This window comes from Halichoerus grypus, chromosome 12, assembly GCF_964656455.1.
Source record: "Halichoerus grypus chromosome 12, mHalGry1.hap1.1, whole genome shotgun sequence".
Taxonomy (NCBI): domain Eukaryota; kingdom Metazoa; phylum Chordata; class Mammalia; order Carnivora; family Phocidae; genus Halichoerus; species Halichoerus grypus.
Genome location: NC_135723.1, coordinates 54018287 through 54033212, shown reverse-complemented (window position 1 = coordinate 54033212; position 14926 = coordinate 54018287). Strand labels below are relative to the sequence as shown.

General features: G+C 38.3%; 1 protein-coding gene across 1 annotated transcript in view; it reads right to left on the bottom strand.

The window, feature by feature from the left end:
- Window positions 1–14926, bottom strand: part of DNAH11 (dynein axonemal heavy chain 11) — a 321947-nt gene that overhangs the window by 212230 nt on the left and 94791 nt on the right. Inside the window, exons 29-30 of the mRNA XM_078059358.1 lie at window positions 7969–8118; window positions 4512–4745 (exon numbers count right to left, since the gene is read on the bottom strand). Coding sequence (XP_077915484.1) covers window positions 4512–4745; window positions 7969–8118 — 384 coding nt within the window. The remainder of the gene's footprint in view (window positions 1–4511; window positions 4746–7968; window positions 8119–14926) is intronic.

Sequence of the window (14926 nt, the reverse complement as noted above, 5' to 3'; positions counted from 1 at the left end):
GAACACAACATTTCTGTCTCCTGCCTCTCACACTCCCTGAGCAAGGCCGTGAGTTGGAATTGAGATGCTGACATGTAGCTGAGATTCTCAGAGTCTTACATAGTCTAATAAAGAGCTCTAGAAAAAATTTTTTTTTTTTTTTTTTTAAGATTTGATTTTATTTATTTATTCATGAGAGACAGAGAGAGAGAGAGAGGCAGAGGGAGGAGCAGGCTCCCCGCTGAGCAGGGAGCCCGATGCGGGACTCGATCCCAGGACCCTGGGATCATGACCTGAGCCGAAGGCAGACATTTAACCATCTGAGCCACCCAGGCGCCCGAGCTCTAGAAAAATTCTACCGACCAGCTCAGAGAAGCAAGATGAAAGCCTCTGGAGAGGAAAAAAGTCCCTTTAGAGATATCAAAACCTCAAGCCCGTGCCATGTGATCTGGAAATCCTCAACTGAGTAACCAACCACAAAATTAACCCAGCATCCACAAAACCTAGAAGAAGCAAGGAAGAGAAACACACTATGGGGATGCACACACTCTCCAGGGCACAGAGGATTCCTACAGAGAAAACCAACCTAGATCAACTTTAAAAATGAATGCATGAAAAATAAATTCAGTTTAACAGAAGAACCAGCCTGAAAAGAACAAGCGTTAGAACAGTCTAAATGAGACTATTAAAAATGTCTCTTTCAAAGAATTGAGATAAAAAATAAAAACCATAATGAAGAGATAAGTCATCATAAAAAAATAAAAGAGAGAGAGAGAGATATGTAAGTCATAGGTAAGTCATTTTTAAAGAACCAAAAAGAACTTTGGGAAACTGAGATACAATAATCGAAACTGATGAAATGAGTTTTTATACTGAAATATTTACAGGTAAAGATTACTGGCATCTGCAATCTCCTTGGAAATGAGTTGTAAATATAAGGTGGACTGAGGGATCTATAGAGCTGTAGATAAAGCACAGATAATGTGATAAGGAAAATAAAATGTTAATTGTAGAATCCTGGTGTTAGGTTTGCACATTATTACACAATTCAATTTTTGTCTATTTTAAAATTTTATGATAAATTATGGGGGGAATTAATTATGCATCACATTAGACACCAATGTTATTGTCATTTTCGTAAGAGCAACAATGACTAACACAAAGTCAAGAGTCGGACACTTAACCAATTGAGCCACCCAGGTGCCCCTGGGTCAAGCACTCTAAAATCGTGTTTTAAATCTATTAACTAATTTAATCCTAACAATACTGTGATAAAGGCGTTATTATTACTACTGCTTTACAGATTATAACACTGAGGCACAAAGTTGTTAAGTAAGTTGCCCAAGGCAGCACAGCTAATAAACCAGTGGCAGAGTTGACATTTGAACCTACATAATATGGACCTCGATACTTTTTTTAATCATTACCCTCTAAGAAAAACAAGTTAGTGATGTGGAAGAGGTACTCAACAAGCCACCTAAGGGGCACCTGACTGGCTCAGTCAGTAGAGCATGCAACTCTTGATCTTGGGGTTGTGGTGTTCGATCCCCACACTGGGTGTAGAGATTATTTAATAATAAATAAACGATTCAAAAAATTACTTAAGTTACAGCACAAAAAAATGGAGAGTTTGAAAATATGATCTAGAGGTTAAAAGACGGAGGGCATGAGAAGGTTCAACATATAGCAGATAAAATTCTAAATGAAAAAATAGAGCAAATGGAAGAAAGGCATCAATCAAGGAAAAAATGGAGGGGAATTTTCCAAAGTTAAGACAGACATGTAACTGAAGATTCAAGAAGTTCACAGAGTACTTAGCAGCTAAATTGTAAAAGCAAGAGAAAAAAATCTTCAAGTAGATACAATAGAAGAAAACATCACAACCACAAAAGAAAAAAATTCATAAAAGCAGCCAAAGACCAAAGACCGAATGTTCCTACAATTAACATGAAGGAAAAATAATTTGACCTGAAAGTTTATAGCAACAATGAAGGCCATAAGATAACAGAATATTTTTTAAAGTTCTGAAAGAAAATAATTCTCAACTTAGAATTTTAGGCCTTAACTATCAAGAAAGAAGTCAAAAGAAAGACAAGGGATCAGAAAATGTCCTACTTATTATCCATCACTGCATAAACCACTAAAACATACACTACAGGAGGAAGGGAATTGGATTTTAAAATAAGAAATGGGGTAAAAAAATAATGAGCAAAGTCACTGCTTAATATGTTGGTAAATCTGATTTAAAAAAATGAAATTAGGGATGCCTGGGTGGCTCAGTTGCTTAAGTGTCTGACTCTTGGTTCGGCTCAGGTTGTGATCTCAGGGTGGTGAGATCGAGCCCACGTCGAGCCCCGCGCTCAGCACAGAGTATGCTTGAGATTCTCTCCCTCTGCCCCTTCCCCTGCTGATGGTTTCTCTCTAAAAGTAAATTAATAAAATCTTTTTAAAAAATTAAACAGCAGCATGTAAAATAGGAAGTGGATATCAGAATAAAGATTTCCACCGTCCTTGCGAGGAAGAGGTAAGATCTATTAACAGTGAGCCAGAACATAAGCACCATGAAGTCAAGAACTTCACTGCTGGAACCACAGAACCTACACCAGTGCTTGATGAGCTCTCAGACTATCAGAGTAGACCTAGAGAAGGGAGGAAATAAATTCTGGAATACCCAGATAAAGGGATACTATTTGGCCATTTTTATTGTCAATTTGATACATATTTACACCAAGAAAAAAGGTAGACAATACATTGAGTGAAAATACAAAGTAACAAAATGTATTACATGTAAAAAAATATTTTTTCTATGTATATTTAGATAATTGACACATATCAGCACAAATACACATTTATGTAAATAGCTACAAATGGACGTATATTTAAAGAGAGACAGATAGTTGTCTACACATTCACAAAGAAAGAGGAAAAATTTTTGACGTCTATATGCCAAAACGTCATCAATGGTCACCTGTGGGAAGAGAAGCCTAGGCTATGGGTGTTTTCTAAAAATTATTTTCCTTTTTTCCTTTCTCAACCTGTACTTTCTTCTTCTAAATCTTTAATAACACACGTTAATAAAGAAATCATGACATTGAAAATAAAGTTGATAGAAGAAATATCCATAACACATAATTTACCGTTTTAAGCAATTAAATATTTAATTATCACACAAAATGGTATCTTGTAAGCAAAGAGATAATTAAATGAAGCAAGGGAAAAATAAAGTAGGAATATGTATGCTGAAAAGTTTAAGTTTGAGCAATGACTGATAATACCTGAAATTTGAAAGGACGTTAGAATTTTTTTTAAAAAATCCTTTCTTCAATAGATAATGAAAGTACTTTTAATAAATGCACAGATATCAATAAATTAACTAACCAGAAACTTATTTTTATAAAACTGTAATATAATTGCAATTTAATTAACTATTAATGTTCATAAAAAAAATTACCTACTTAGCTTCCTCATCCAAGTGGCATTGACTTGAACTGTAGAGCTATTGCCCTAGGAGGAAACCAGTCACTTTTGAAAATCCAATCTTGAAACCTAAACCCAGCTCAATATAAACCAATGCCCTCTTTTCCTAAAGATGTACATCAAGAATATACTTTTCTCCAAAGGAAACAATACAAAGACTTCTTTAATAACATCAATAAGTCAGGTGATCTCTACTCAAGATTCAAGCAAAATTAAAAGAAATAATCAAAACACTCTAAAACCTAAAATTCCTGAATATGTTAACAATACAAGTATCCTTCACCCTCTGCATCTATTTGATTTTTCAGGGACTGAATTAAAAGTACTGCTAAGAGGACAAGCAATAGAGAGCAGTGGAAAGCATTCTGAATTCTGCTGGTCCTGCCAGTGTTACTTACAAATTGTACAACATTGGGAAAATCGCTTAATGTCTCTGCATTCACACTTCATCCACTGAAAATAAGAAAGGTAAACACACTAATATTTAAATACTTTCCAAATCTAAAAGCCAATAAAAAAGGCCGAATCTCTGAACTGTTCCACAACTAGGAGCACACCTTAAGTCGGGAGGCTCACGTAGAGGTCACAGGGTAAGCGGGGTGAATAAAACAGAATTCGAAATAGATCATTTTCCACAATTGCTCATCTGTGATCTGTAATTAACCAAAACCCAAAATACATGAAAACATCTGTCTTTGCCGAAGAGCTCTCCATCTCTCTGAGTCATGCAAATCGTGTACATATTTTGTAATAAATACTCCATTAGCCTAGATGGAGAGTCTTACACAGAATGACAGAAATAGGCACAGTGTCTAAGTACATGTGATATACTAGAGACTTGGGGGATGAGTGATGTGATTTTTTTTTTTTTTTAACCCACGTAGCAATCCAGAAAGATAACACAAAGCTAGAGAAAGAAAAGTCAAACCACTGATTGCTGAAATAGTCCTAGCATAGTGCCTGGCACACAGAAAATACTCCCCTAAATGACGGAGGGATGAACGCCAACCTCTTCAAGTCCCTTCAAGCCTTGAAATCACGCGTCTATAAAATACCTGTTTTTTATGGAAGTCCTTTAGGGCCGTTTCATAGCCTTCCTCCAGTCTACTGAAGGCTATCACTACATCTGTCGTCCACCAGATCTGTGAGCCTGTGAGTGCAACCTGGGCCGGGAACTCCAAGATCCACAGTTCCCTAGGTTTTTCTTCATAGGCAGCTATGGCCTCTGTGATGGAATGCCGCACTGTTCCCTGCATCGTCTTTTCAAGTCCCAGGAGCCACGTTTCCACCTTTTGACGCAAATTGAAATGATTTAGCACAGGCTTAACTCTGGAAGAGAGATAATTCCACCCTCCCCTGGGCTTAAAAGCCATGCAGAGAGAGGGGCCTCAGGTGTGTTTATATTCAAGATTTATTTATTTATTTTGAGACAGAGCACAGAAGAGCATGAGTGGGGGGAGGGGAGAGGGAGGGAATCTTAAGCTGGATGTGGGGCTGGATCTCACCACCCTGAAATCACAACCTGAGCCGAAATCAGATGCTTAACCGACTGAGCCACCCAGGAGCCCTGGATTTATTTCAAATCCAGGTAGAAAACTAGAGGAGGTATGTAACTCCAAGAATAAGGGGAACAATGGATGAATTCCATTGAACCTGTCTTCTCCCAGGATAGTGCTCAACTTATTTCACCTACTGGATGGCTAATAACTTTCTGCAGCCTCAACAGAGGAAGGGTTCTCAATTATTGATTTTTCACATCTGAAGACAAGGGGGTTCTGGACCGAGATCCCCTGTGGTAATGCACAGTGTTGTGAGAAACCAAACATCACAGCCATCTACTAGGTAGAGTAATATGGTGGAGTAATATTCTAGAGCTTTGGGGATAATGGTAGATTGATTTTTTTTTAATGTTTTTTAAAATAATTTTTAAATATGCTGAAAATTCTTCTCTAAATCTTCCTAGTTCTTAGTCTTAAGACAAAGCGCTTCCAGAAAGTGTCTTAATTATATTCCCTATTGGTTCTCATCTTCACACTTGTCAAAAATTAGACAGCAGGAGAGTATAAGAGATAGGACAACTGCTGACTTGTGAAACTTAATCTTTTTTTTTTAAATGCAAGTATATTTTGCCCCCACAAATTTATCTTAACCCATTTTCTAACCTATTCAAATATGCTTTGTTATATTTATCCACATATCTGTTTCCATGGGATGATATCATCTAATGAAAAAGATATGGTACACTATCCACAAATAGTCGACCTCAGCAATAAAAAATGATGATAATAAATTAATTCCAAGGACCATATGAGATCGTGAAGATGTTAAAACTGTTTTTTGGGGGGCACCTGGGTGGCTCAGTCAGTTGAGCATCCAACTCTTGGTTTCAGGTCAGGTCATGGTCTCAGGGATGGTGAGATCAAGCCCCTCATCCAGCTCTGCTCTCAGCACGGGGTCTGCTTGAGATTCTTTCACCCCCCACCTCTTTTCCTCACCCCCACTCATGTTTGTTCTTATTCGCTCTCTCTCAAATAAATAAATAAAATCTTAAAAAACACAAAAAACCTTTTATTCCCCCCGTGTCTGTGAAAATGGCAGAAACATTCATTCCTAGAATCTTTCTCTGGAGAACTGGGAAGGAGTACTGTGTAGTTAATGAGCTGACAGCCTTCCCTACTGAAAGAAAAAGGTGGCACTGCCCTGGCAATGGGCCCCATCATCCCAAGAGCCTTCCCCTCTGACTTTGTAACTGGGTTTTGTTTCATGTGCCCGAGTTCAAGATCTCTGATCCCATCACTACTTTAGTCACTAAGCACAACACTTGATGTCACCCAGCAACTAGTTCCTTCAGGAAATCAGACATCATTTGAGCATTTCCCAAACATTCTGGGATCCCTGTCCTCAATTTGGCCATCTCCTCGTAAGAACCTTCCAGTCCATCTGGGAAGACCAAATACACATATAAGGTGATGGATCATCTCCTGTTCAAATGACTATGCCAACAATGGCTACTTAGCTCAGCGTGATCTGAGAACTAAGCTCTGATAAGATGGCGTTTCTTCAGCTTCTGCCTGACCCTCTATAACAACAATTACCACTTCCCATTATTGCCAACTATCCATTTCTTCAAGGAGCCGAAGAGCTCCTCCAAGACAGGGACCATGACTTACTCATTTCTGGATCCCCAGAAGCTTAACCCAGCATCTGGTACATAGTAGGTATTCAATCAACACTAATCAAACAAAATACAAATAGTCTACATTGGGAGGAACTAATCATCACGGTGCGGGGGTGGGGGAGTAAAGACCTAAAGGAAAAGCATCTTTTTATCAAACAAAAGCAATTAGAGGATCAATGTGGTGTACGCTCCAGTCTCTGGCCTAAACTGCTTACACAGAACAAATGAGAGCACTGTGAAAATGCTCAGTACCAAGGGTTCCCGTGAGCGACAACCACATCCGTCAAGTGGACTGTCCTCCTTCTGGGCACTATGCCAGTCAGCTTGCAGTCTGCCAGGGAGGGAGCAGACAGCAACACACTTTTGTCAAGATAGTTTATGGTGACTTTTCTAATCACTGTAATAATATCCTAAAGAGCCCAAGAGATCAAAAAATATATTTTAATCAAAGTATTCCACCATCTGCTTCCCCTTCATTTGGCAGGATTTCTTGGTACAATATTAAAAAGCAGCAGAGAGAAAGAAAGAAAACCCCTGTTTTAAAAAAAAAAAAAAAAAAAAAAAAAGCCTGCCATCACATTTCTGCAAGGGACATTTTAAGGAACCCTGCCTCAACCCAAACAGCTCTGGAATGGAGGCTACTGTCTCAGTGACTCTGTGGATTAACTCGAGCTACACAAGCATCATCATAAAAAGATGCAATTCCTCCACATCATGTGGAAACACCAAGAGCTCTTTCATAAATCATAATGAGCCATTCTCGCCGTTAATCATTAAGAATATTTTTGAGGTATTTGGCTGTGTGAGGAGAGAATATGCTAACTTAACTGTCTGTGAACATTTATTAGGGAACATGACATCAGCGTGGTAGATGCCATCAACTTTATTTATGAGCAGCCATTTAGAACATTCACATCGCAATCCTGAACCACAAGCCTCTTTAAGACATGCTTTTCTTCAAGGTGCTGCTTCACCCCAACTCTCAGTGGTGAAACCAGTAAGCTTTGCAGGAGATTCTGTCACTGGGCTGGCACCTGCTTCTCCTTCTGGGGTCCACTCACTCAACCTGCGACAATCCTTCCTGACAAGCTCACCTGCTAGCATTTCTGAGACTCTGCAGGGTGCTGAAGCCACATGAGCACAAAGGAGGAAACACGGTGGATTCCGGCGTGACATGGAGGTCAGACTGGACATGGCTAAACAGGAAGCTCTGATCTCCAAACCAACCAGGGCCTGATTTGACAGCAGCTGATTTTTTTCTTATTCAAGTCAACCTTTAAAAATTATCCCAAAAATACTCCTACAGCACAGAACATCTCATCATTAAATCTTACATGGCCTATGCATTCGCATTCGGCTTGGAATGGGACGTATTCCTTTTCTTTGCTGTACATTCCAATTGCTCTGTGGATGGACACATCCTGACCTTCTTCAAACTGCAGATCTGCAATGCTGTCAAAGAGCTTGGCAAGGTGACACATCACCTAAGATAATTTGAAAAGACAAGAGCATTTTTTACTGGAGATATATTCAGGTTATCTAGTGATGATGCCATGTGAATTCACAAAACTTTCTTTATATAGTTACAGAGCTTTCTCAAAATGTTTTTCTTCAAAATAACCATCACTTCTTAAATTCCAGAGTTTAAAATGACCTTGATGGGGGCACCTGGGTGGCTCAGTCAGTTGCGCAACATACTCTTGATTTCAGCTCAGGTCAACCACCTCGGGGTTGGGAGATCAAGCCCCACGTGGGGTTCCGTGCTCAGCATGGAGTCTGCTTGAGATTCTCTCCCTCTGCCCCTCACCCCCCACCCCCCTGGGTCAGTCACACACTAAATAAATAAATCTTTAAAAATAAATAAATAGGGGCGCCTGGGTGGCTCATTTGTTAAGCGTCTGCCTTTGGCTCAGGTCATGATCCCAGGGTCCTGGGATCGAGCCCCACATTGGGCTCTCTGCTCGGCAGGGAGCCTGCTTCTCCCTCTCCCCCTGCTTGTGTTCCCTATTTCACTGTCTCTCTCTCTGTCAAATAAATAAATAAAATCTTTTAAATCAATCAATCAATCAATCAATAGGCCTTTATGGAGAAGTGGCCAGGCACTCTGGCCGCATCATCAGGTGTTAGGTGGTGAATGCTTACCATAAAAAGTTACCTATCTTTTACTTGGCGATTAGACACTTACCAACTTCCCTGTCTGCACCATATACCTGTAGCTATCACCCTGCTGGGAATTTTATGGTCAAGTTTTTAAAATTCAGATATATTCTTATACTATAAAAAATCATTTACTACAAGAAAGGTGTGTTCAAATATTTGAAAGGGAAATTTAAGTTACATACAACTTTACTCTTGTGTTGGGTCTTACGTTAGTGTGCACTTGCTTTGATACTTAAGTGTACTCTATGGCATATTTATTATATAAAGAAAGTGAATAAGATTCCCCCATTTTTATTGACAAGGAAATTGAAGTTGAAATACTAGATGACTTTGTCAAGTTGACAATGCTAACATTAAGTGGCTTTTAGATGTTAAGTCTCCAAATCTAGAACATATCTATGGAGTTCAAATTCTTCTGGCTTAACTTTGATACCCTAAATTGTGGCATCTCCAAAGGAACCCTCAATAACGTTCTGAACTCTACTGTAGATACCAGACTATTTGAAAAATAAAACAAACCAAATTAAAAGACACAGATCAACATTTGTTCAGCCAGAGGCCAATTTAAGAGACTAAAGCCTAAGTGGAATACAGAATACTGGAAGACCCATACTTGTCCATGGAGTCCCGTCAGCACAGACCAGGACAGGGCTCTCCATCTAGAGGTGCTTGCACAGAGGAAAGGAGAGGAAGACGCACATTCTGAAGGCAGACTCCCAAGGAGAACAATCAGGTGAGCCACGCTACCTCTTTTGGGGTAGACTGAGTGGCAGAGAGTGAACCCGAGGCAGTATCAGGAATGGGAAGAAGTTCCTCCTTACGCATGGTACAAACAAACACTGCTGAGTGGAAAACAGTTTGGTGTTCCTCAAAAAGTTAAATATACAATGAAGACCCAGCAATTCCACTCCTAGGTATATACTCAAAATATTTTAAAACAGGTAGTTGTACACAAATGTTCACATCCTTGTACATAAGCATTTATAGCAGTCTTATTCCCAAGAGCCAAGAGGTGGAACCAACCCCAATGTCCAATGATGGATGACTGGACACAATGCGGCACATACATATAATGGGATGTTGTTCAGACACAAAAAGGAATGAAGTGCTCATACATAGGACACGGATGAACCTGGGAAACGTGATGCTAAATGAAAGAAGCTAGTCACAAAAGACCATATATTGTATGATTCCATCTAGATGAAATGTCCAGGACAGGGAAATCCCTAGAGACAGAAAGCACATTGGTGGTTGCTAGGGGCTGGAGGGAGGAGGGAATGCTGAGTGACTGCTTGATGGACATGGGGTTTTATTTTGGGGTGATGGAAATATTTTGAAACTAGATAGAGATGATGTTTGCACAACACCATGAGTGTACAAAATGCCACTGAACTGTATACTTTTTTAGCATTATCATCTCCATTACTTCATAAATGAATGGCCTACAATGATTTTTTTCTGTCGACAAATACTGAAATACCTAGATGAGCAATCAAACCTAATCAATAAATGGGCAAAAGGCATGAACAGACACTTCTCCAAAGAAGGCATACAAATGGCCAACAGATACATGAAAAAATGTTCAACACCACTAACCATCAGGGAAATACAAATCAAAACCACAATGAGATACCACCTCACACCAGTTAGAACGGCAAAAATTAACAAGACAGGAAACAACAAGTGTTGGCGGGGATGTGGAGAAAGGGGAACCCTCCTACACTGTTGGTGGGAATGCAAGCTGGTGCAGCCACTCTGGAAAACAGTATGGAGGTTCCTCAAGAAGTTAAAAATAGAGCTACCCTATGACCCAGCAAGTGCACTAGTAGGGATTTACCCCAGAGACACAGATGTAGGGAAACAAAGGGGCACCTGCACCCCAATGTTCAAAGCAGCCATGTCCACAATAGCCAAACTGTGGAAGGAGCTGAGACGTCCTTCAACAGATGAATGGATAAAGATGTGGTTCATATATACAATGAATTGTATACTTTAAAATGGTTAATTCTATGTTATGTAAACTGTGTGCCTCAATAAAAATGAAAGGTGCTGATAACCAGAAGATGGTTTAAAGCTATATAGCATTTACCAGCAACATATAGATGCCATCTCTATAATGAGTTTTTCTTGAAATACAGTTTAACTGGACTTCGAAACATTCCCAATAGCAGCTTCCAGGAACAACACCAACCTGCCTCAATTTCCTGCATGACAAGACCAACACCAATACTGGTAAGGAACTCCTTAAGGGTGATTTAATCTTTGAAGCTTTTGGCCTTAACATCTGTGCTGTATTTGCAGTTTTAGTACTAAAGAAAATCACAGCTAGAAATCTGAGTTTAAAATGCATGAATTTTTGAGACTCTCACTTACTTGCAAGAGCTGATGATCACTGCTTGGGTTATCATATTCTCCTCCATCCCTGTACATTACCCAGAGGACATTTATACACAGAAAGTATCTCCAATAATCTAACAATTCACTGTCACAACTGAAGTGGCCAGGAAGTGCACAGATGTTTAATGGCTTCTACCGTGTAATGGGCCTAAATAATATTCAGGTGAAAAGCTGCAGGATAAATGAGACCTCAACTATTAGACACTCTCAGACATTACTGCTCTTTGGTGAGAAAACAGTTTCAAAACACTTCTAGTCTTGTGGTCTCTCAATCAGTGACCAGGAAATGCAAACCCCATGGCTTGCCATGCTCATGTTACTTACCCCTGGCATGTTTGAAGTTGGGTGTGTTCACACCCTGTCTTCCATTTAAAGCTTCTGAGACAACAGAGCTGGGTTTTTTCTTATTTTGTTTTTGTTTGTTTTTTAACTAATGTGGACCCCAGTGTCCTCAAATTTGTTCTATTTTTTTTTTTAAAGATTTTATTTTTTATTTATTTGACAGAGAGAGACACAGCGAGAGAGGGAACACAAGTAGTGGTAGTGGGAGAGGGAGAAACAGACTCCCCACTGAGCAGAGAGCCTGATGCGGGGCTTGATCCCAGGACCCTGGGATCATGACCTGAGCCGAAGGCAGACGCTTAACCATCTGAGCCACCCAGGCGTCCAAATTTGTTCTATTTCTATGAAGATCTCTGTATTTTTTAACACTAAAATAAAATTCTTTACTAGGTTGATGTTCAGAATAACTTTTTATGATTAAAAAGAAAAATGAGTGCCTTAGAGGCCCCTGTTTTTATCTCACTAAAGAAATGGAAAGGATTTGAACACTTTAAATCATGAACAAGTCAATAACATCATTATCTATTACAGAGGTTTCTAACAGTGAATTGTTAGATTACTGGAGATACTTTCTGTGTATAAATGTCCTCTGGGTAATGTACAGGGATGGAGGAGAATATGATAACCCAAGCAGTGATCATCAGCTCTTGCAAGTAAGTGAGAGTCTCAAAAACTCATAACCTAGGCCATAACATAGGCCAATCACAGCAACAAAAGAAACGTTATTCCCTCAGTTTACAGTTTATAGCAAATCAGGTACATCCACCCACTAGTGAGTAGATACACAAGCAGTCCTTGCTTCACACAGTAGTGTGGGATCATAACAATGACTGTGCAATCTTAATAATCGATGGGAAACTTAGGATTGTCCTCGGACTTCTAAAAATCTTTATTAAAACATTACAATCCCTCTCACTCTTGGTTACGGAAGTACAAGGATATAAAATAAAAACTTTAAATATTTAGTACACTATAATTTAAAATATTAAAAATATTGACAATTTTTATTTCTTTATAGAAAATTTATCGGGGTAGTTTGATTAGCGTTTGCCTTCTTATCTTAGAACTTGATACAGAACGAGCATCTTTTCTATGCCTTCAAGGACGGTCATATTCCTTTCAAATCTGGATCAGCTGCCAGCATTGGATCCCTTGAGTTTTCAATGTCATCAAATTTCTTTCAGAGTTTCTTTAATGTGAAGCTATCTTTGGGGGGGCTGGTATTTCCCTCATTTCCCTTGGGACATTTTCATCCATTTCGGCACAATAACTGTTTTCATTTGTATCAGTAAGTTCATTTTCACGAAAATCCTCTGACTGCAAATTCAGAATTTTCAAAATGGTACAGAGCTATTATTCCCGGTGAGCATTCTCTCTGTAACTACATCTATGTTTGATTCAAATTAAACATTTAGCATGATCAATTTTCATTTCTTTGCTAGGCCTCCAATTGTATTACCAATTCCCTCCTTCAGTTATGTGTGTCTGTAAAATGTTACATGCCTCATCACTGGGGATAAGGAGGTAACACATTACATGCTTTGCTGTCTCTGTGTAAAGAGTAACAGATGCGTGATGGCCAGTTATGGACAGACTTGTCCAAACTGTCCATGAGGCAGGATGCACCTCTGTTCCCCACCCAGGGATTTTTGTGAAGAACTAGCAATGAAGTCTGTGCCTTTTGCACTTACTGTAGTATCTTAACTTTGGATCGCGTTGTGGGGGGACTGGCGCTATCTACCCAATCCGTGGTAACTGAAATTCCTACACGTGGGAACTGTGCACAGGAAGAGCTACCTATTTAAGAGCATGTATTTATCTACCTGTAAATAAAGTAAAAAATATTAACTCATCTGTGTAATTTTAGAACGTAACATGTGAACCAATACAGCCATCATATCAGCTGGCCTACTTGATGCTCACCTAGAAAACAAAGGCAAAGAAAAATGAAATTACTGTAGCTTCTTACTATATTCTCAAACCTTACCACTTGCCTTTTGCCCGTATCTAATTTCATATTTACTCCATCTTTCTGAAAGATGCCTCTGTGGGATAACATAAAAGCCTACTATCACTCCTGGCATGGAGAACACCTCAAGGTTTATTCCTCTGTAGTCATTAACTCATTTATTCATAATAATGGTAACAGTCATGATGATGAAATTTATATGGATGTAAGTAATGTCCAAAATGTAGGCAGTCCTGCCTATTGTGGATATTATCCTCTGGAGTAAGATGAAAACGAGTTATTGGTACATGAGCAAAAATTTAAGCCAATCTGTCAAAATGTCACTTTTTAATTAATATTACTCAGTATTGGGGACAGTACAAGGAAATGGACATGCAACATTGCTGAAAATCTAAATCTTCAAAAACTTTCTAGAAGTTGGTTAAATAAATTATGGCATATTCATGTAATGAAAACTTTTATAGACACGAAACATCATATTGTAAAAGAACATTCCAATTTCGATTAAATATATATGCTATGACATAAACATAGACACATTAAAAACTATAATCACTCAAAAACAGTTTCTAGCAGTATATTATTCTGATCTTTTACCTGTTTATTTCCATATTTTTCAAATTTTCAATAATGAAGATGCAATTACTTACATAACCCAAAAAGACTAAATTAGCTTGTTATAAATTTTGTAAATCATTATAGCCAATACTAGGTAACAGGCAGTGCTTAGTTTATTTTTACTAAAAATAAAATATATAATATTTTGCAATTTGACTTTCTATTTATAACTGGACATACAGACCAGTGCTGATTCTGTTTAACATCTTTAGCATGCATACATAAATTTATATAAATATAGTCACAACACAAATGCTGAATTTTTAAATAACTTTTTGAAAATTGAGAGAATTAAAAAAAAAATCATGTGTGTACATCTTAATAAATTTTAGCAAAGTGAACATGACTCTTATAAACACCGAGAAGAAACAGAATACACCTGCACTAGGAAAACCCCTAATATCCCATGACAGCCACTAGACCCTCCTCTCAAAAATGGACATTATCTCTAGATAATTTAGATTCATACAATCTGTACTCTTTTGTGTCTGCCTTCTGTAATTCAAAATTATGTCCGTGAGGCTTATTTTTGGTATTAGGTACAGCACTAGTTTGTTTTTTTCCATTGCTAGGTGGTATTCCATTGTAGGAACATAACACAATGTTTTTATCCATTCTACTGTTAAGGGACATTTGGATTGTTTGCAGTTGGGCCTATGATAAATAATAATGATGTAGCTATGAAAATTCTTGTCTACATTTTTTGGTCCACACATGTATATACTTCTTCTGAGCATACACTGAGAAAGGAAAATGCTGGAAAATAACGTATTCTTACATTCATATTTATAAGACACTGTTAAATA